Below are 22,729 nucleotides of genomic sequence, written 5' to 3'. Positions count from 1 at the left end.
GTCTATTCAGTTTTTAATCAGATTTTTAATTTGTTTTGCTATTGAGTTGCATGAGCTTCTCACATATTTTAGATATTAACCCCTTACCAGATATATGGTTTGTAAATATTTTCTCCCATTCCCTATGTCCCTAGGTTGCCTTTTCTTTTTGTTGTTTCTTTTGCTGAAGCTTGCTTGCTTATTTATTTCTTTAAAACAAGAGCCAGATTTTTTTTTTATTTGTTCATTTCTTGCATTTGAAGTACTTCTTGATAACATCCTTGGCTTGAGAATCTTTGCCAGAGTCCTTAAACACTGCACAACTGCAACCAAACACTGTACAGGGTTTTCCCTCTATGTCAGTTTTACAGAGGCCTACCCATTCACCTAGTTTTTTGTTGTCATCAACCTTAATTAGGTTGATTTGGTGTTCAGCACAGAGGGCCTCCACCAACTTGACATACATAGGCTCATCATGGATGGATGCAAGCACCCAAATATGGGGTTGGCCCGGGTCTAAGGCTTTGCAGCTTTGTGAATTCCACATGCTAGGCCAGGGGGTGGTCTTCATCACCTCTTGCAAAGCAGCATTAATGTCCATTATACCTCCAGCAGCAGTGCCTTCCTTGGCCATGGCAGTGAGTAATGAGTGGAGCTGAATCTTGCGTGTACCCTGGTCTCCACCTCTGAGCTACTCAGTGATAGCAGTTTGATGTACTTCTACTTATTTATTATTGCTTTTGTTGTCATTTCCAAAAATACCATTGCCAAGACCAAGATCAAGGAGATTTTCTTCTGTGTTTTCTTCTAGGAGTCTTATGCTTTCAGGTCTTATATTTAAGTCTTTAATTTGAGTTAATTTTTGTGAGTGGTGTAAAATAGGGGTCCAGAATCATTCTTGTACATGTGGCTATCCAGTTTTCCCAACACCATTTATTGAAAAGACTATCCTTTCCCTATTTTATGTTTTTGGTTCCTTTTCAAAGATTAATTGACCATATACGCATGGGTTTATTTCTGGGCTCTATATTCTATTGGTCTATGTGTCTGTTTTAATGCTAGTACCATACTGTTTTGATTTGTCTTGTGGTTTCTTCTTTGACTTGTTGTTGTTTGAATGTGTTGTTCAATTTCCAGATATTTGTGACTTTTCTATTTTTCCTTTTGTTACTGATTTCTAGTTTTATTCTGCTGTGATCAGAAAAGATACTCTGTATGATTTCAATCTTAACATTTTATTAAAAAGTGTTTTTTGGCCTGTCATATAGTCTGTCCTAGGGATGTTCCATATGAACTTCAGAAGAATACATATTCTGTTGTTGGGTAGATTTTTGTATGTGTGTGTGTTAGGTCTAATTCATTTATAGCATTGTTTAAGTTCTCTATTTTCTTACTGATCTTTTGTGTGGTTGTTCTATCCATTATTGAAAGTGGGATGTTAAGTTCTACAATTATTATTATTGTAGAACTGTCAACCCTCCCCTTCAATTCTGTCAATTTTTGCTTTATATATTATGAGGCTTGGCTGTTAGCTGTTTATAATGTTATGTCTTTTTCTGTATCAAATATCTTATCAATATGTAATGTCCTTTTTGGTGGCTTATAACCTTTTTTGACAAAGGTCTATTTTGTCTGATAGTAATATAGCCACCATAGCTCTCTTTTGGTCACTAGTTGCTTGGTATACTTTTTCCATTCTTTTATCTTAAAGCTCTGTATTTGTATCTCAGGTTAGTCTCTTGTACATGGCATACGGATGGATCATTTTTTGAAATTCATTCAGATACTCTATGCCTTTTAATTAGAGAGTTGGATTCATTTACTTTTTTTTCCATGTTATTTATTTTTTCTTCCAATTTTATTGAGATATAATTGACATACAGCACTGTATAATTTTAAGGTATACAGCATAATGATTTGACTTACACACATCATGAAATGATTACCACAAATGGTTAAGTGACTACCCATCATCTCATATAAAACTAATATAATAGATATAAAACTAATGAAATAGAAAAAATATTTTTTTCTTTGTGATGAGAACTCTTAGGATTTACTCTCAACAACTTTCATGTATGACATATAGCAGTGTTAATTATATTAATCATTTGTACATTACATCCCTAGTACTTATTTATCTAATAACTGGAAGTTTGTACCTTTTGACTACCCTCATCCAATCCTCCCTTCCCCAACCCCCATCTCTTGTAACCAAAAATCCAATCTCTTTTTCTATGAGTTTGTTTGTTTTTGAAGTATAATTGACCTACAACACTATGTTAGTTCCTGCTGCACACCACAGTGGTTCAATATTTCTATACGTTTCAAAATAATTACCAGGATAGGCCTAGTTACCATCTGTCACCATATAAAATATTACCTAATTACTGACTATATTGACACTGTACATTTCATACCTGTGACTCATTTATTTAAATCACTTATAAGGAAGGATTTATTTCTGTTATTTAGCTGTTTGTTTTCTGTATATCTTAACATGATTTTTGTTCCTCATTTCCTCCATTACTGCCTTTCTTTGTATTCAGTTGATTTTTTTTAGTGTACTAGTTCGATTCCCCTCTTTTTTCCTTTTCTATATATTTTTAATTTTCTTAGTGATTACCTGGGAGATTACAATTACTATCTTAAACTTATAATAATCTAGTTTGAATAGTACTAACTTAGTTTCAATAGTACAAACACTCTGCTTGTATACTTTAGTTCCGCCTCCTTTATATTGTTATTGTCACAGATTACATCTTTATGTTGTTGTGTACCCATAATATAGGGGTTGCAGGTATTTACTTGTTAAGGGCTGCAGCCATCCATTTTGACTTTTCCAAATAACTTTTGCGAAGTGTGTATTCTTTGTTGTGCATGGTCCCTGAAATTTCTGTTCGCTTATTTCTGTGGTCAACCAATGATCTGACAAAGGTTTCTTTCCCCTTCTCCCACAAAAAGATTTATGTCCCCTTAAATATTCTGATGTATGCCACTGTGGAAGGTGCTGCAGCCCAAGAGGGCTGAAACCAAGGCAAGCATCTGCACCTGTCCCTCAGGGAGCCACTGGACCAACCAAAATGTAAAACCTCCAATTTTTGAAGAACAAGGTTCTCTCCCACCCCCAAGTCATTCCAGGAGTGTGGGCTGCCGTCCCCACAGCATTGACTAGTAGCTAGTTCATGCACGATGCTTTCTTATGAAAGATCAACATCCTCTCCCCTGATCAAGTACTCCCCTGATTATTATGTGTCCAATTAGGTTCCAGAATTCTGAAATAGGTGATTCATTGCTCTTTTCAGCTCGGTGGTTGCTTCAGCAGAGGAACTGACCCCTAGAGCTTTCTGCTCTGACATTTTGCATGCCATCATTCTTATAGTTTAATTTCCAACATTTAAAATCTTTTATCCATTTGGAATTTATGCTGGGGTATGGTGAGTGAGGATTATCAGGTCTTGACTTACAATATATGTTTAAAGGATTGAGTATCTCAGAGTTGTGATCACCAGGTTAAGACTAGAAAGTCCATTTGGTTCCCAGAATGCTAAACCCAGGATGCCCCTCCCCTCTAGGCTTATCCCAGCTCTCTGAAGCTTTATGGGAATGGGAGACCATAGGGATATGTGGAGAGGACAGGATTGGGAGGGATGCAGTCATGACAGTGTGGGCCAGGGACGAGGTAGTGACAGAAAGATTGCGCCTATGATAGGGGTGTTGCTCTTGGGGAAGGATTGGATGCAGAGGGGATGGGGGTTGGAGATAGGGATGTTGTTGGGATGGGGATGAGGACATGGTGTTTTATCCCATGGCTCACAGAAGAGAGGGGCTGGAATCTGAGGGAATTACAAGAGAGATACTTGAGCTCTTGAGTCTGAGATTTTAAAATAAGGGGCTGAGACCTTAAGCAAGGCAGGGAGTGCCCCAGCTGGCAAGAGGCTGGCATTCCTAGAACAGGACAGGGCGAAAACAAGGAGATAAGATTTCTTGAGTCTTTTACCTGGTCTTATAGCAGATCCTGGCACCAGAAACCTTTTAATTTCCATCTCTAAAATCTCCCGTTCCCCCATCTGCACCACCTTCTGTGGAAGTGACTAAGTAATGAGCAGCCTATCTCTGAAGAGTTCCCAGAGAGGTAGGATAGCATGGGCCTGAGGGGACATGTAGATCAGTCCAGAGTCATATCATATTAGATTGTTTCCACTGTTCTCAAACTTGGCTGCACTTCAGAATCACAGGAGGAGCTTATTAAAAATACAGAATTAGAGGCACCACCCCAGACCACCTTAAATAGAACCTCAGAATAGAGCCAAATGATCTATATTTTTACCAAGCTTTCTGGGTACTCCCAAGAATTTGGTGGGGTGGGGCTGGGAGAGCCACCTGGATCTATTTTGCTCCCCACCCCAAACTCCAGCTGGGCACAGAGCCAGTGGAAGGGAACAAAAGGTGGTCTAGAGGAAGAGGAAGCTGGGGTGATGTACCCCCAGTCTTCCCGAGGAGGGCACTTTCTGGCTTGGCACAGCTTGTGGAAAAACGGAGAACATGACAGGGAAGAGTTGGGGAGTAGGCAGTTTCCTCTCCTAAAATCCCAGGTCCCCTCTCTCTCCCAAGGCATCCTGCCCCATTCCCCTTGTTTATGCCATCATGGGGGGAGGCTCTTGTTTGTCAGATGGTGTCCAGAGCCCCCTTAGGTCCCATCCTTGAGTGCTGCTCCTCAGTTTGGGAAGCTCTTCCTAGGAGCCACCCTAACTCAACTCCCTACCTTTGAACTTGAGCCTGCAGTGGTAGACCAGCCTCAGGAAGATATTCCATCCTGGGAGTATTGGGGCCTCCTTCCTTGCTCGTGGGGCTTAGAACCTAAGTTAGGGGCCCTGAAGGGAGGGAAGGAAAGAGTGAGGACTTTGCCAGAAGTAGATACCTGGCTGGACAAAAAAACAGGGCTGGAAAGAGCCTCTTTCAGAGCAGGAAGGTGGCAGTAGATCCTTGCCACACACTGGGATGCAGGTGTCTGATCCTTTGGGGTATATGGGGTGGAGGTGAGGGCATGAGAAGGAGGCACTGAGAGGCCTGGAAGAAGTGGACTCAGATGTAGATGAAATCCCCAGGAAAGGGCCTGAGGTAGTGAGAGTTGTTAGCCTTATCCTCCTCTGGGGTACCAGGTATGCCACCCAGTCATTCCTCTGCCCCCAGCTGCTGGCCTGGGCTCCTCCCACCTCACAGTCCCACTGGAACCCTAAGCTTGGTGTAGGGGGTGGGAGCTTGCAGCTCTGAACCAAGCCCCTCTCTTGGTCCTCAGACCAGTCCAGACATTAAAGAAGGGGACACAGAAACTCAGATCTGACTACACATCTGAGAGAGTTCTGGTTTGCTGGTTGAAGGTTTGGCTTGGCGAGCTCTCGAGAGCGCCTCGGCAGTATTTGACAGCCTCTGGGGTGGCCAAGGTACAGAGCAGGCTGCACTTGAGGTCCTGGTGCCAAGGTTGGGGGGAGGGAGGTGCCCAGGGCTAACTTCAGCTATACCTCTGCTGGTGAGTCCAGAGTGAACACACCCTATCACCAGATGGAGACCCTGGGGCAGGGGAGAGGTGCGCTAATGCACCCTTACTCACCCCGTGTCAGCAGGCCCACTAGCTCTTTAGGACAGGCACCTGGGCCAGGCTTTGGGGTGGAGGTTCTAGGTGCGGGTGTTGTGAGAGTCTGGGAATCCCCACGTTGGGAAGTGGCCACATTCCCTTCAGCTCCAGGCCCCAGGCCCATTTGTTCCCGCCTGGTGGGGGTTCCAGGGCAACAGATGCTCCCAGTTTGGCAGGCAGGAGGTGGGGAGGGGTATGGCGGGAACTTCAGCTCCGCGGCTGGGCTAGTCCCGGAACAGGGCTTGGGGCGCGCTGGGCCCCTGTGGGCTTGTATGTTTATCAAGGGTCAGAGGATCTGGGTGCGCTGGTACTCCTGGGTTCCCAGCTGAGCGCTGAGCCCTGCAAAGACAAGCTGCCCCGATGGCTGTGCAGCTGTTACTGAGGGAGCTGCTGGGTTCCTGGACTGCAAATGACCCATTCATTACCTTCCTCAGTGTGTGGTATCTGTGTGCCCAGCGTAGCTGCAGACATGACTCGATGGCTACCTAGGGTCAGGGTTAGAGCTAGGACTATGCTTGGAATAGCACTGATGGAGTGGTTACGGATTAGAGGTAGACAGTGGTAAGCATAAGGTCATGTAAAGAATTTTTTGGTATTACCTTGACACAGTGTGTCTGTCTGGTTTGCTCTTCCTTTAGATTCTGTTTTTGCTGCATCGGAGAGACTGAGGGCTAGGACCCTGCAGTAAACTGGGGACACTCCTAGGAATGGGGGTGGGTGTGTAGGTGAAGGATGGGGCTGCTGAAGAGGGCAGGGGACTCAGTTGCTGACCTTGACAAAGCACACAGCCAAGTTGAACCAAGCGTAGGCAAGTGGGACCGAAATTACAAAGCAGAGCTTAGAGGTGGATGAGCAGGCCTAGGAGGATTTATGGAGAGAAGGGCTTTGAAAGGTGGATTTGGAATGCATTTGTGTCTGTGGGTCTGCAGCCGCGTCTGTTTGCATGTGTGCAGCCTGTCTTTGTGTCTGCGTGTGTGGGGTGCCGGGGTCTGCTCGAGTGTGTCCGAGTCAGGGTATTCATGGGTCTGTGTAGGTGTGTTTCCGGAACAGGTCTCTGGGTACTCAGTTAGTTTCTGAGCGGCATCACTGGATTTATGTGCTCCTGTTTCTGTGTCTGTGTGGCTGGGTGTGTGTATCCATGTGTCTTTGACTGTGTGTGAGGCTCTACTCTGGCCTCTCCCTTTACCCTGCCCCTCTCCCCCGATGCACCCCAGCTGCCAGCACTGTTTACGGCAAGAGATGGCTTCCTTGCCCTTCCCACTGTCTGGATTCCCATGTGTCCACTGCCTGCCCTGGGCCTTGCCCCTGAGGCCTCTGTATCGGGCTTGACCTTGGAAATGCTACACTCTGGAAAGCCCCCAATATGCTCTTTGCCTGGCTGTGGACCCAGAGAAGTTACGGTGGAGGAGGGGGACAGGGCTTGGGAGAAGGGGGGTAGTTGGCAGCACGCACCCCTCCTTCTGGAAACAGAGATCTCCTTCTGGCCCCTTCTCAGGCCCCCTTTCCCCTTCCCATACTCTCATGCAGATCAAGTATTCAGGGTCCCGGCCTCACTGCCTGTGCGGATGGGAATGGACTGTCCTCTACAAGCCCAGCCAGACCGGTTAGGGATCTGGTCCTCTGCGTCCCCAGCACCTTACATGCCTGCATTGTGCTGATTCGTCACATCCCCGCCCACACTCAGGGCTGTGCTTCCTTCTTTCCTCTCCCTGCTGAGGACACAGGACCTTCATTCTGTGACAGCCCAGGCCTGTGCCATGGGCCCCTGAGCCCAGGTGGAGCAGCAGTGAAGAGCAGAGGCTCAGCCCCACCTCGCCCGGTGCAGGGAGCAGCGTCTCTGCGGGGTTTATTCCTGTGCGTATCCTGTGTTTGCTGCCCTCCCTGCGGGGGCTGCAGTGAGAAGGTCCAAAAACGCGGCAGCCAGGGTCCCTGTTCACTAGGACTTAGTGTTTCACAGGAGAAGTGATTGTGTGGAGAAGCCGTTCTGCCCCGATGCAGGTATCAGCTGCCTGGAATTCTCTCTCTAGAATTGTGAAATGCTCTCTGCAGAGACTAAGAGAAGGGCTCCAGGTCAGAGCCATTTGCTGTGACAGTATGGTATCTCAGAGGGCAGTGGCAAATGCCCGAGTTCCCAAGCAAGCACGGTATATTCCTGGCATCTCCCACCTCCTGGAGTAGTAAATACTTGAGAGTTTTCATTCTGATTTTACTCTTGAGCCTGGGGGAGCTGGAAGGTGGGGCTTGTGCTAGTGTCACAGAATGGGATGAGCAAGGCTTCATCCCTCTGCAACGTCCTGCAACATCAGCTCTTGGCTTTGCTGAGAAATGAGAACCCTGAAGGTCCTGGTTCCAGCTCATTTCTCTGCCCCCAGCCCTTTGTTGCAAACCTTGGTCAGCACTATGAATTCATGCTGTTCTGGGGCAGGTAGCCTATGGAGGACCACAGGAAGGGCCCACTGTCCCTAAGCCAGGATGTGTGCACATTAACCTTGGCTTCCCACCTGACGCTGCTGTGACCCCTCTGAGTCAATTCCCTTCATTCCGGGCTTCCCTCTCATCTCCTTGCTCTGTGGCTCTCTGCCCACCTGCCACCAGGCAGGGAGGATGTGGCTGTTACAAGACCTCCTATGATCTTTGGGAATGCTTTAGGAAAACACTGCAGAGTGTGGCTCAGCAGGCCTGGGCCTTGTGCCTCCTCGCCCTGGGGGACTCAACAGGGGCTGGGCTCCCATCTGGTAGGTAGAGAATCACCATTCAGGGGAGGGACACATTCCTGCTTCTTCCCATCTTGGCTTCTGCATCCTGCTAGCAGTGGACACATTGTGCTAAGTGCTGGGTCCTGTCAGAGGAAGAGAGTCGTGCCCCCACCTCCTGCACTGATGGTATGTTGAGCCATCCTGGACTTGCTTAGCAATCGGTGAGGTGGGAGCATCCCATGGCCCCAATACCACAGCGTGAGGAAGCTGCAGTGCTTCCTGCCCTTCCTCCAGCTTTTGGCTCCTCTGTGGTAGGTCAGAAGGTGGGAGTGCAGAAGTGCCACCTTGTGAGAAATGAGGTGTCCAAAAGAGGGGTCCCTCCCATCCGCTCAGGGTGGCCTCTGTCTTTCTGCTTCCCAGTTCTCTCCTCCCACTCCCCAAACTCCCTGGTCCCTGGCCGGATACTAGGATGCCACACCTGCCCTCTTTCTCAGTCTCGAGCCCTATCCTCTTCATGTTCTGTGTATCTAAGGCTTTCTCTGACATCTCTCTCCCTGTATTCCAAGAACACATGCTTCACACATGTGATCACCAACTTAAACTCTTTTTTTCTGCCCACTTGGGCTCACATGCCGCTACCAACTTCTTAGGCCCTAATAAAAAACCTTGCCAAGGTAACTTCCAGAATTCCTCTTCATCTCTCACTTTGGCTCTCTATATCAGCCCCTTCCCTCAGCCACGGTCCTTCCCTGTTCCTCATTCACCCCTTTACGGCCCTGCTCTCTTAATTGTAGGGAAACTGTTTTTCTCATGGTACCCAAAATCCCTCCTCATTATGGTGACCTTCTCTCTACCTACCACCAGTGAAGCATCTGTGCTTTTAGCCAAGACCAAACCCTCAACCTGGGGACTCAGTCCCATTCTGTTCCTCCTGCACCGTGACATTGCTCTGGTAGTTGTCCCTTTCTGCCTGTGTCTTAGTTTATCCCTCTTGAAGGAATCTTTTCCATCAACATCCAACATCCCACCTTTAAAAACCCTCTTGATGCTATTTCCTTATTTTTCTGCAACTGTGGAAAAAAACGCCCTAAAGCAGTTGATGATACTTGCTCTCACCAATTGCTCTTCCTCTCTCTCTCTCATCCATTCCAGTCATGCCTTTACCTCCACCTCTCACCTGAGTCTGTTCTTCTCAAGGCCATAAATGATCTCTGTGTTGTTAAATCTAATAATTAACTCTGAGTCCTCATCTTATTTGGCTGATTGGCAACTTTTCATGCAGTTGATCACTTTCTCCCGAAATACTTTCCTCTCGGCCTCCAGTATGCCACACTCTCCTGGTTTTCCTCCTACTTCACTGGCTATTACTTCTTAGTCTCTGCTTAGTGGTTCCTACTTTTCACTCCAATTTCTTAATGTTGGTGTATCCCAGAGCCTGGCCCTTAGATGTCTCCTTCATTTACATTAATTTCCTTGGTAATCTTACCCAGTCATATGTTTTTACATCTCTCTCACTCTCTATCTCTATTATCTTTCTTTTCCTTCTCATTTTCCTCCTCCTTCTTCTGTTTCTTCTTCTTCATCATCATCATCATCATCTAATCTATTGTCCTATCTAATCATCTACAGCCAGGACCTTCCCTGTGGACCATCAGGCTTCTATGTTGCAAATAGACTGTTGGAAGTATGGTCTCAGGCAGAAGCTGGGAGATTAGTTATTATGCTATTGCAGTAATCATCGCAGCAGTGTGAGTGAGAAGTGGTCATGTTCTGAATTCATTTCAGAAGGTAGACACAACAGGATGGATTGGACATACATGGTTAGGAAAAAAATGTCAAGGATGACACTAATGTTTTTGTCTAGAACAACTGAAAAGACAGAGTCGCTATTAACTGATGTTGTGAATACTGTGATTGAAGCATGTTTTTTACGTGTATTTAGATGATAGTTTGGGGCAGAGAATCAAGGGTTCACTGTTCTGTAATTTGAGTTGAATATTGGACATTCAGGTATTTATGTTGATTAAACAATTTGGGCGTGTGAGCCTAGACAGGCTTCCATATAATCATGAGCTCCATTGGTCTAAGTCCTGTCTTTGTTATGTTTGCTCTAGTACCTTGCATACAGTAAGTAAGCAAATATTTTAATTGAATGTATGACACTTCTCAAGTTTATTTTTTTAAGTTTTTTTCTTCTAGTTTTTAGATATAATTGATAAAGAACACTGTATAAGTTAGGTGTGCACCATACTCAAGGTTATTTTCAATGTGACCTTTCTGGGGTCTTCATCAGCTGAGTACCCCAGTAATCCTGTGGCAGGATTCTCTGTTCCATAGCACTCATCATACTAATGATTCATCTGCCTCCCCAACCCAGACTTTGGATTCAGTACTGTTAACGTATTATTATGCACCATCCACTATTCTAAGCTTGAGGATATGAGACACTATTGTATTATTTAGGCAAGAATGGATGAGTAATCTAACAAGCAGAGGCAGTAAACATAGAAAGAAGGGGGCAAAGATGAGATATATCAAGATTGGAACACAGTGACTGACTTTGTGTTTGGGCTGAGCAAAAACATGGGCTTATAGTTATACCAATCCCTGACACAGGGGAACAGTTGTGGGGTGGAGGGCGAGTGTTCAGAAATTTTGGATTAATTTGCATTGCCTTTAGACAACAAGGCTCAACTCACTGCTCACACTAGGACAACAGACCAAAACTCAGTTTATTCCTCTCCATCCCCTAAAAGCACTTGGGTATTGGATTGGCTTCCTGACTCAAGATTCTTTGGAGTACATAGCCAACCAGCCTTTTCTCTTACCATGCTCTCTTCAGGAACATGTTAGTTTCTATTCCAGGTACTCAGATCCCCATCTACATGCTCTCCTTCCCTGCTTCTCTCCCTGCCTACCCTTGGGGGTGGGGGACCAGCCCCTCTCCTTGTCCTACTGTGATCTTCATTCTGGGTGTCACTCATTCCATGTAGCTGATAAGCAGTGGAGGGTGGAGGTGGGATACAGGCAAGAGAGCTCCAGCAGCCTTCCAGGCAAGTTCTCCAGAGGGATCTAACCAATAGCCAACAGGGAGTAGAGAGCGGAAAGTCTATCATTTGCTTTTGACATTAGTTGTATTAGCTGTATGCTGTTGATAAACACAAAGCACCTCCTCAAGTTTGGATCAGTGGCACTCCTCTCCAGACTGTGGGCATATATAGATGTCATCAGTAAATTTTGCCTGTGGGGTTCCTGGCTACTCCTTCTTGACAATACTATCCTCATGTCTACAGTGCTCCTTTGGGCCCAAGGACACCATGATAGAATTCAAACCTGACTTTTACCTTCAGTGTACCTTAGACAAGGGCCTTCCTTCTCTGCTCAAATCCCTTTATTCACAGTCCAGTGTGTGTATGTGTGTGTGTTGTGTGGAATGCTGACCCAGCTTAAGTATGGGTTAAAGCTCCTTCCCTAGATAGGAAGGACATTTATGCCTCCCTTATGCCTTCCCTGAACACACCACAGTGGAGAGAAGGAGCAGGCAGACAACTCTCTGCTGAGAGATATAGAGTGTATTTTGGGTGGCACTGCCCACCTGCACGTTAATGAAAATGATAGTAGCAGTCCTCTTCAAGGGATGCAGACATTGCAGACACTACAGAGTTTTTTGCTTGTTCTGGGTCTTCTTGAGCAGACCAGTGTTTCCCTCTGAGGTGAGAGTTGAGAGTTGGGGTGGTTTCCCTGATTGGGTGGCATAAGCCATTCGAGGACAGTGCTGAGGGCAGTGGTGGGGGTGCCCAGGACTGAGGCAGAGTGGGGTTGATGGGGTCAGGAGCGGTGCCGGAGCTTACTGTCTGGGGAGTGGGGAACATGCAAGACAGCCAGGCCCACCTGCTTCTCAGTAGGGGGAAACTGGGCCTTGGGGTTCCCTCTTGTCGTCTCTGTCTTAGTTTGCCCCTTGGGACTTTTGGCTGGACCCAGGCTCTTTTCTACATTTTTTCTTTTCATGTTGGCCATTTTCTCAGATGTGGAGGACATGGATTTCTCCTGCCCTTTGCCTTTTGTCTTGGGGTTAAAACAGTGCAGAAAAAATTTCATCTTATTTCTCAAGCCAGATTCTGGAAGGCCGGGCCTCTTGTGGGTACAACCTGGCATCACCTGCCCCTGCAAAACCCGACCTTGTAGAGTTTGGCTGTGCAATGGCTTACCCAGAATGGGTTGGCCCAGAAAAGGCTGGCCCTGTGATGCCTGGGGCACCATGGGCTGGGCATTCTTGGAAATCCTTGCTGATTTGCAGATGACATTGCGCTTGGCTTGACTGTCTTGCAGGTCATTCTTCTCAGAGTCATTCCCCCCAGGGCCTGCAGGAGGTAGCTCTGGGAGTTTAAGCTGAGGGCGATGCTGGGGACTGTGCTGACAGGGAGCATTAAAGTGAAAGCAATGTCTCCGTCGCCAGGCGCTATGGGGTGTCCTGTTGAGAAGCATCCCTTCTGGCCTCTGGGCTTCAGCTGAGTGGCTTTTTTCTCTTGTGGAGGAGAGTGCAAACCCGGCATCCCCTTCTCCGTGGTCCCTTGCTGGCTTGGATTTGCCTTTCTTTTCTGCCAGCTTGGGTACTTGGGCTGAGTCTTTGCTTTTGTCAGGGCTTTGGGGCTCAGGGCTCCAGGCCTCCTCCAGGCTGGGGTTTCAGCCTCCAGCTGAAAACAAAGCATCTGGGCCTCTGTCATGTCCCTGCTGGCTTGAGAGATCTTGGAGGTCCAGTGGATAGAACCATGGGGTACTTCACTAGGACTGGGGTGCTTCTGTTTCTGACGCACTGCCTTTAACTCAGTGGCCAGCTGTTCTTTGAAGTGGAGCCATTCTGGATCTGGGGCACATGGCATATCTGGTGGGATGGGGAGTTCCTGGAGCAGTGTTCTTCCTTGGTTGTCTAGATTCCCAGGAGACTCCTGTGTGCATATGTTCTCTGTGATTGCTACAGTTTGTTCCCTGGACTCTCTTGCCCTTATGGGAACTCCCAGTTGTATCTCTAGGATCTTCTTTCTCAGATGGAAATTTAGTTTGGCCAAGACAGGTTCCGTGACTAAGCAGGGTCTGGCAGGCTCTGTCTGGCTTTCTAGAGGCACCATCTTGATTATTCCTTCCACCTGCACTTCAGTCTGGAATTCATCTGCAGTGTCTGCACAAGCCTCGCTGGCATCCTGAAAGCCTGGCCCAGGACTTAGAACTTGCTTTTCAGGTGAGGTCATCTGAGCCAGAGGTTCTGTGGGGAATTCAGCAGGCCCAGGCACTGTCTCTGGGATCATAGCTTGACAAGTGATTGCTGGATCCAAGGCCCTGGAGAGAGCCACATAATAAAGAGTGGGCAGCCCTGACAAGAAGGCCAGATACTTGTGCCGTAAAGTTGCCTCCAGTTTCTCGATGGCTCCCTTGGACAGGGTTTGGGGCTGCTTAGGATATCCTGTGATGGCATCTGGTAAGGCTTGTTGCTGCTGAGCAAGGACCACTGGCATCCAGGGTGTAACTTTCTGTTGTAGGTCTGGGTCATTTGCTGCCTGTAGTTCCCGGGGCTTGCTTTCTGGGATGCTGGTGAAGGGAGCTACTTCCAGGCCCCCAGGAATTCTGCACTCCCAAGAGCCACATATGCAGACAGGAACCTTGCGCTGGTGAATCTGCCCACATTTGGAGTTGATGTGGCTCTGTAATTTTGCCTTAGTCTGGACAAACAAGCATGGCATGGGGGCTGACTCTGGGTCCATGATGGCTGGGAATGGGTCGCCAACCCCAGTGCCCTCTAGAGCTGTAGGTTGGGGGACATTCACATTGTCTAGGGCTGTGCTGCTCCAGGACAGAGTCCTCTGGTCACTGGGGGACAGGAGCAACTGGATGGACTGCTGGATCTTCTGGGGCAGGCCTCAGCGATGGTGAATCAACTGCCTCTGGAGGTGGAATTCCAGCAGCCTACTGGCATGATCTGGGAAGAGTAGTTCCCTTGTCAGGACTGAGATGGGCTGCCCTGGCCAGGAAGTTTTCTCAGTCTCAGAAGACTGGGCTTTTTCACAGGGCTCATGCTGCATGGGACTCTTGGTGTGCTGATCTCTCTGGAAAACATCTGGCAGGCCCCACTGAAGCTGGAGCTGCTTCTGCAGCAGGTACCACTCCAAGGCTTCATACTCATTGAGAGTCAGAAATGGGATATTGATCTGAGCTTGCTGGTGGTTAGTGGAGCGATCCAATTTGGGGAAGATGGAGAACAGGGTGGAGCTGACCAGGTTGGAGTTTTAGGCATTAGAGGGAGGAAGGAGAGCTCCTTGAAGAGAAAAGGATCTTTCAAGTGGGGCTTAGACATGCTCCCATTCATGGAGAAGCCTTGAGAACCCAAGAAGGTGTCAACCAGGGACTCACTGTGCAGAGAAGGGAGGCCACAAAATAGCTGGCTGTATATCTGCTGCACACGGCCCACTGAGTCATTAGCTGGTTGCCCAGGCATGAGATAGAGGCCATTTAATTCTTTAAGGGCTGGAGAGGACAAGGCAAGAGCCGTATGGTTTGGGATTTGCTGGTAGTGGGGTCTTTGTTCTGGGTCCATAATGGACCATTCAGAAACCCAGAAGGCCTGGGTGGGCTGGCTGGCCATACATGAACCCCAGTTCTGGTATGAAGTGGTCCCAAATTTCTCAACAGAGAACTGAAAACTATCATTTTGGATGAAAGAAACTGGTTGGTTATGTACAGATTGGTAGAATAATGGTGGATTTGGCATAAACTGCCTTAGAGACTCTTCTACAAATCTGGGGAGCCCCCACCTCTGGAAATGCATCCTTTTTTTCACATGTACCTCAAGAAGCCTCAGGACTTCAGGACTGAGGAATGGCAGGTGGGCAGGGAGGACAGTGACCATATGCAAGGCCACAGGATGTGTCAAGGTAATGATTTCTTGGTTCAGGGTCAGCAGAGACCCCTGGGAATTCAAGGACTGCTGGCCTTGGTTCCCGTAGGCAAGGCTGGAGTTGCTCTGCATCATCTGCAGGTTCACTGAAATCTGAGGCTCTTTGAGCCTTGATGAAAACATAGTCTCTGGGCCCCTGGGCACCTCTGGCACTTGAAATCCCTGCCTTAGTTTGAGGTGTTCAGCCCAGTAATCATGGATGCTGACTGCACCAGTTGACTGGGCAGCTGACTGGGTTAGGGATTTCTGTGACACTGTGAGGGTTGCAGGTGGAAGTGAAAAGTCTTTGGAGCATGGGCAACGATGCTCTATACTCTGCTTAAAAGACACTTTAGATGTGGACAAAATCTCTAGACAAGAGGAGCCCTGCGATGGCCCCCCTGAAGCTGGGGAGACCAGGGTATTCTCACCCACCACCAGCTGCTGAATCTCCAGCACCATGGCATTGCAGATTTGGCAGCAGGGTCTGCACACAGGAGCTGCCGCACACTCCCCTCCTGAGGAAGCCAGCCCTGGCTGGAAAGGGAAGCATGGCAACTGTTGGTTACTGATGGAGCAACATTTGCCTCTTTCCTCCCCTAGCCCTGTAAGCCCTGGGGCCTGCACCTGCTGGGTGTTTACTCATCTACTTTTTTCCTCCTAGGGAAATGCCATTTGGCAAGTTATGGTGGGCTTGGCTGAGGCCCTGGGGCTTACTGGGCAAGGTCTCAGACAACTGACAGGAGTGCAGAGCCTTGAGAGACTGGGAGGTGGGTGGGTTCTCTGCTGACTTGTGCTGAGAAGCTGAGCTAGGAGAAGGCAACCAGGCAGATGGGGGAGCCAGTGGTTAGCTGATGGGGCAGCACCAGGAACATCACCAGCTAGAACTTGGAGTCAGTCTCTTTTGGAGCTGAGGCTGCAGCCTGCGATTCAGTATTTCAAAACTGGAAAAGGTGGTCATTGTGGGAACTCTGTGTTCTGGGGATTACAGGGTACACAGTATCTCTTGGCAGTCCATTCCCATTCTCTAGAGATATTAAGAAGGGGATAATATGACAAGCTTCTGTTTGACGGCTGTCCCAGGAACTGGCCTCCCTGAAGACAGGACCAGAAAGGTAATGTCAGCAAGGTCCAGGGGTCTGCCTTTAAAAGAGTATTGCTGTAAAAAGGATATTAAAATGACGACTTATTTATGCACTTAATTATCCATTCTCTTGACTATAACTTACCTTGCTGCTGAGAGCAAACCCATGTAGAGTCTTTTATGAACTATACACTAGTGAAATCCTGAATTCCAGGACCACTGTGAGCCTAGCCCACAGCAGAACTAGAAAACTCTCTCCTGAAATTTCTGATCTCCCTCTGCCCTGGCAACCCTCTTGGCCAGTGCTCCAAGCTCCACTGTGTCTGGCTTCCTCCCAGCCATTATCCTTCTCCCCAACTCTGCCCCAGGCCAACCAGAGAAATGTTCACAGGCCAGGCTGGGAGTTGGGAGACTGTAAAGAGCAAGAAATCACCTTCTCATGACAGAGAGCAGCTCCCACGGCTTCTCAGCTTCTTCCCGGGAAAGTCTCCTAGCTGAGAAACCAGGAGACAGTGTTACATGGAGCAGGAGAGGGTTCAGGCACATCCTATAGGGAGCTGAAGTCCTCTGAGTGAGGAGACTGCAAACCCCAGCAGTTAGTGCTGTTAAGGCACGCCTGTGTACAACGTAACCAGGTATGATGTGCTCTCCTGGACCTGATCTCGTTTGATCTTTACAACCACACTGTAAGTGAGGCAGGATCATCAGATGCCCATTTCATGGTAGCAAGACTGAGAGACGAAGTGACTTCCACAGGGTCATAGAACTAGTAAATGACACAGTTAAGGACTTTTCTCCTACTTCATCATTCTTCATTCCTGAGGGTAAGCTGGAAAATTTTGGAACATTCCCAGGGTCTGATTTCCCACCCCAAAAATTCTTCTGGGAGAATTTGTCAATTTGGGGAATTGGAGCCTTCAATGGTAGAGCACCTGGCTCCTGGCACCAGGGGTCACTGAGGGACAGGGTTCATGGGAACCTTGCCCACCATGGAGGGGTGTCAGAGCAGAGACTAGGACTTTACCTTTTGATGCTGCATCTCTAGCCCTTTGTCTGACTTTTCGGTGATGCTTAAAGACAAAAGAGTTAGTGTGAAGCTGGGACACCATTTTCTTTTTCATATCCCAAATGAAACAAAGGAAACATACATTTCCCAGTCCCTTTCTATATAGCTGTCTGTATTTTATACACTCTACTATATTTCCTTCCTATATTCCACTCTTTCACCTGAACATTTCATTTTGCTACTTTTTGTGCTTACTTCAGGGCTCTCCATATTCCATACCTCCTGTCATCTTTCCCAGGACAAGTTTTTCAGGGGGCTTAGCATGATACAGGAGGAATAATGGAACTGATCAAATAGTTAGTGGTTCTCAGCCAAGGACTTTTGCTTACTAAGTCCACCTATCAGAAAAATCCCCCATTTTGGAAGGACAGAAATGATCCAATGAAGTAGATTCCATTTTATCTAGGACTCAACCCAGGCCAGATAGAGAGATTCTTGATTTTTCAATTAGAATACACTGTGGGGATGGCCTGACAAAGAATTATTTCTAGGCTCCGAGAAGAAAAGTACTATAGAATAACTGCATATATCTTATCTGAGGCTTAATTAGTTCAGTCATGGTCATAGTGTTTCCCTACCCAGCAGCAGCTCCTTTTAGGTTCCAACGTTAATCCATGGTAACTCTTTTTCACCTGCCAGATAATTAGGATAATAATAAAGATGTAGCCATAGGTATATAAGGGATACCCTAGATCCCACAGAACAAAAGTTGGGCTCAGCATGGTCTAAACCTCATTAGCATGAGAAGACCAACCATCCCTGTATGTAGGCATTTAGGGTACTGGTGCCTAATGCCTTCCCATGCTATGCCTTGTCGTTTCCACCTCACAGACGATGGAACCAGGCCAGCAGACTGCATCACAAAGCCCTCCTGTTTCACAAGGCAGGTGCGGTGTCAAAGACCTTTACCTGTCTACGGAAGCCCATGTGGTGATTCAGTCTGTAGATAAGGGTGTCTGGCTCTGAGGACTGAAGGTGCTGCTCATAGGCAATGTCTTCACTGTCTTCACTCTCCACACCCTCCACCAGCTGGATGGCTCAGCTCTCCCTTCAAGACAGCTGTCTGGTCACCCATCCCCCAAAAACTGAGTGTTAAGGGACACAAGGCACCTTTTGAGGAAGAGTGCTTGGGACAGAGGAAACTCTTATCAAGTCCCCCGCCTGTACTGGGAGTATATATGAGAAGCACATATGAGCTTAGGGACGGCAGAGCCTGGTTATGGCCTGGGAATGGAGAGCTTTGATGTTACAGGCAGTGGGTATTGGGAAATCAGAGGTGTATGAAGGGGACCATGGCTGAAATGGTGGGGAAAGGCAAAATCTTTATTTTTAAATTTAAATATGTGGAGGAAGGGAAGTCTCCATTCTGTGTGGTGGGAAGAGATTATAAACACTGCCTTCTATGGAGGCACATGAATTTGGTTCACTTCTGGAGCGCTATCCAAAGTTCTGTGTTTTAAAGCACAATTACCCATGTGACAGCATTCTGCTTGCTCAGGAAGATGACTTCTGTAGAGATGAATAGCTACTTCCAACTAAGGGTCACAAACTAATTGGTACTCATAGACCTGCTTATCTACCCTGGATATATAATGTTTACCTGAGTTTTTTTTTTTTTTCCTGGATTTTGGTAACTTTTAGACATGTCAGGTGTTTTCCAGTCCGCCCCAGGACCTATCAGTCCTACACCTTGACTATTGATTTAGATGTTGTTACCTGCTTGGCTGTCTGTGGATACTGTGATGGACTCCAGTATCTCAGAATTTCTGGATTTCCTTGAGAGAGTCTTGCCCTGGTGACAGTGGTCTCATAGCCAAAAAATTCTTGGGCTCACTATCTCTGAAGATGCTTCTTGGTTCTTCCTCCAGCATCTAGTCCTTTACCCAGCTGGCATGGTGAGCCATCAGTCTGTGCTCAGTCCTAAGCTAGGCAGTGTCAAGGGTACAAAGACATTTCAATCATGTCACCTTCCTGCTGTCAAGACACTTCACTATCTGATTCCCAAGATAAGACTAATCCACACAAAGTAAAAGCCAGCAATATAGAACAAATGGAATCATATACTCATTTGTGAGGCCCAGGTCACAAACATCCCATTCCTGAGGGGAGAAAGCATAATGAGGATCAGGATAGTCAGAGAAGGTTCCTGGATAGAGTGACACTGGAGTTGAATCTGTAAGTGCAGGCTGTGGGCGAAGGAGTGTGTTCCAGGTAGGAGAGAAACTTACTAATAGATGCAGAACACTGAGGAATGAGCTACAGTGTGCATCAGAAATGCAGTCTATCTCTAGCAGAGATGCAGGGGGATGGACTGGATTGGACTTGAGGAGGAAGACTGGAGGAGTAGGGGTGAGGTCTCTTGATGGAGGCATTTATTCTATTTCAATAACTAAATTTTTTTTTTAAAGTAGGCAGATATACATGGTACAGAATTCCAAAGGCAGGTATATAGTATGTCTCTTTCTCATCCTTGTCTCCCTTTTTCTTCCCTGTATATCTTTCAGAATTGATTTGACAAAGGAAGCATAAATAAAATGATGCACTTTTTTTTCCACAAATGGAAACATTACAGACAGTGTTTTCTATCTTTTTAAATTTAATAATATGAATATATCTTGTGTATATAATTTTCTTTGATGGCTATACAGTCTTTTAAAAAAATTCTTATTTTTTATTAAAGTGTAGTTGGTTTACAATGTTAGTTTCAGGTGTACAGCAAAGCAATTCAGCTATACATACACAGAAATATATATTTTCAGATTCTTTTCCATTACAGGTCATTACAACAAATTGAATATAGTTCCCTGTGCTATACAGTAGGTCCTTATTATTTATCTATTTTATATATAGTAATGCATATCTGTTAGTCCCAAACTCCTAATATATCCCTCCTCCACTCCTTTCCCCTCTAGGAGACAGTTTGTTTTCTACGTCCAGGAGTCTATTTCTGGTTTGTAAATAAAATTTGTGTTTTTTTTTTTTTTAGATTCCACATAAAAGCAACATCATATGTTTGTCTACAGTCTTCTTTGCTAGAACTACAACACAATTTATCTTTAATTCTACTTTCATGGCTATTTAGTTATTTACAGTTTTTTTCTCTGAATAATAATGCTGACATGAAACTCATGTATATGTCATTGTACACAGTTATGAGTATTTAGGTAGGAGGAACTCCTAAGAGTTGAATTGATGGATGAAGGGGTTTGAAAAGTATTTTAAATGTTGATGTTGCCAAATTGTCCCACTAATTGTATGGATTTGTACCCTCACCAAAACTGTGTAAGGGTGTCTCTCTTTCCATACTTGTTGATTCAATGTTATCAAATGTTTATCTTTGTCAACCCAAGAAGTGATTCTGGATAGAGTGACACTGGAGTTGAATCTGTAAGTGCAGGCTGTGGGCGAAGGAGTGTGTTCCAGGTAGGAGAGAAGCTTATCAACAGATGCAGAACAAATCTGTTTTATAAATCTGTTTGATAAATTTGTCTTAAGGTAGGCTAAGCACCTTTTGATTGCTCCTCCTTTGTTTTTCTTTAATAATTTTTTGTTTTTAAAAAAATTTTTTTAGGGGGAAGTAATCAGGTTTACTTACTTGTAATGGAGGTACTGGGGGTTGAACTCGGGACCTCATGCATGTTAAGCACACACACTGCCACTGAGCTATACCCTCCCCCCACCAGCTAAGCACTTTTTGTATCTTTATTTCCTTTTCTGTTAATTATTTGTTCTTATTCTTTGCCCACTGATGATTGATCTTCATCTTTGATTTACAAGTGCTTTTTAATATTAAGAAAATTAGCCCTTTGTATGTATTGCAGATATTTAAAAAAACTGAAATACAGTTGATTTACTATATTGTATTAGTTTCTGGTGTACAGCAAAGTGATTCAGCTATATATACATATATTCTGTGGTGTTGCCTGTCAGATGTTGTTCGGGCTCACAAAGGACACTGTTGTTGGCACTGCCCTTAGACCCACCTCAGCTATGAGAATGCTCACCTGGATGTCCCTTAGGCACTGAGCTCACAAAGAGCCACTGTAGTAGGGGACCCGGACTCACTTATAGTTGTCCACCTGACCCACTGTGGGAACTACAGGAATCAGCCCAGACCCCAGCCCCACCTTCATGTGCCGCACCCACAAATCCTGCTGCTGTTAATGCTAGACCTACCCCAGCCAAGAGAGCACCAGTAATCTGCTCAGATGTCCTGCAGCTGTTTGCTTACAAAACCACTGGCAGCGCAAATTCACCGAAGCCACTGGGAATCAGGTCAGATTTCAGCCCCACATCCGAGGTTGCGTGGCCACTGGGAACTGGCTCAGATTTCCTGTGTCTGGGCAACCTGCCAGTACTTGCGTAGAGGCAGAGCTGCACCCACTGTGAGCATGCTGAGAATGAGGCTGCTATGGTGGGGATCCTGCCTCTCCTTTTGCATGCCGATTAACAATGGGGATTCTATGGTGGACCTGGGCTCTGTCCTGTGCACACCCCCAGCTGCAGTGTGGCCTGGGCCACACTCCAGTCCCTTTGTGCATCTCCCCACAGCCAGCCACCGTCCTCTCCCTGGGTCTGTCTGCTGAAACCTGGGCTTCAGCCCCCATGTGCACCAGTAGACGCCCATCTTAGGCTGGGGTGTGCAGTGACGTGATCAGGACCACGTGTGCTGGTCCCTTACTATTCTAACTGCCACAAGCTGGCTGCTGCACTCTCCTCTGAACCTCTGAAGCTCCCTATTTGTCCCAGATGATCTCCCAGCCAGTGAAGGGGGTTCCCAGATTAGGCAACCTTTCCCCTCTCACTGCTCCCTCCCAGGGATGCAGATCCCATACCGATACCTTTTTTTCCCCCTTTCCTTTCATCCCACTTGGTTACATTGTGGTCTTACTTGCAGCTTTGGTTGTATGAGATCTTCTGCCAGCATTCAGTAGGTATTCTGTGAAGACTGTGCCACATGTAGATGTATTTTTGATGTATTTGTGGGAGGAGATGAGCTCCATGTCCTTCTATTTCACCATCTTGATATCCACCCTCTGCCAATATTTTTTTGTTATTTGATGTTAATGATGATTTTTTGCCATGCAGAAAATTTTGCATTTTATGTAGTCAAATTCATTAGCCTTATTATTAGTCTTTTGTTTTATGGCTTCTGTGTTTTAAAAAAAACTTAGAAAGGGTTCCTTCTCTGAAGTTATAAAGGAGTTCTTCACAATTCTTCAGGTACTCATGGTTTCATTTTTTTAAAGATTACACCTTTGATCCATTTAGTATTTATTTTTGAGTAATGAGTGAAGTTGGTACTTGTATTCAAAGTTAAGAATTGCATTCAAGTACACGTAAC

At 46.3% G+C, this 22,729-nt stretch overlaps 2 protein-coding genes and 1 long non-coding RNA gene across 9 annotated transcripts in view; 1 reads left to right on the top strand and 2 right to left on the bottom strand.

The window, feature by feature from the left end:
• LOC116279952 (uncharacterized) overlaps positions 1-22,729 on the top strand; it is a 132,061-nt gene that overhangs the window by 33,868 nt on the left and 75,464 nt on the right. For all 7 annotated transcript variants that reach the window (XR_012071855.1, XR_012071858.1, XR_012071856.1 and 4 more), the window contains one exon: positions 20,372-21,660. This is a non-coding gene — a long non-coding RNA (uncharacterized lncRNA). The remainder of the gene's footprint in view (positions 1-20,371; positions 21,661-22,729) is intronic.
• Positions 224-613, bottom strand: LOC102543441 (small ribosomal subunit protein eS12-like). Its single transcript, XM_072958955.1, has one exon. It carries the CDS (start codon positions 611-613, stop codon positions 224-226), a length of 390 nt encoding a protein of 129 aa, XP_072815056.1.
• SPATA31F1 (SPATA31 subfamily F member 1) lies at positions 11,865-18,208 on the bottom strand. Its single transcript, XM_031676601.2, is given in 8 exon segments — positions 11,865-12,105; positions 12,108-12,995; positions 12,998-14,530; positions 14,533-15,723; positions 15,726-15,772; positions 16,753-16,813; positions 17,344-17,389; positions 17,964-18,208. Coding segments are annotated over 8 exon segments (4,050 nt in total). The 5' UTR covers positions 18,108-18,208; the 3' UTR covers positions 11,865-11,965.

Source organism: Vicugna pacos, chromosome 4 (assembly GCF_048564905.1).
Source record: "Vicugna pacos chromosome 4, VicPac4, whole genome shotgun sequence".
In the NCBI taxonomy this organism is placed as follows: Eukaryota; Metazoa; Chordata; class Mammalia; order Artiodactyla; family Camelidae; genus Vicugna; species Vicugna pacos.
This window is presented reverse-complemented; position numbering and strand designations above follow the sequence as displayed.

What these genes read in the sequence shown, in the direction of transcription:
- LOC102543441 (XM_072958955.1), bottom strand. Translation starts at nt 613, where the DNA reads ATGGCCAAGGAAGGCACTGCTGCTGGAGGTATAATGGACATTAATGCT.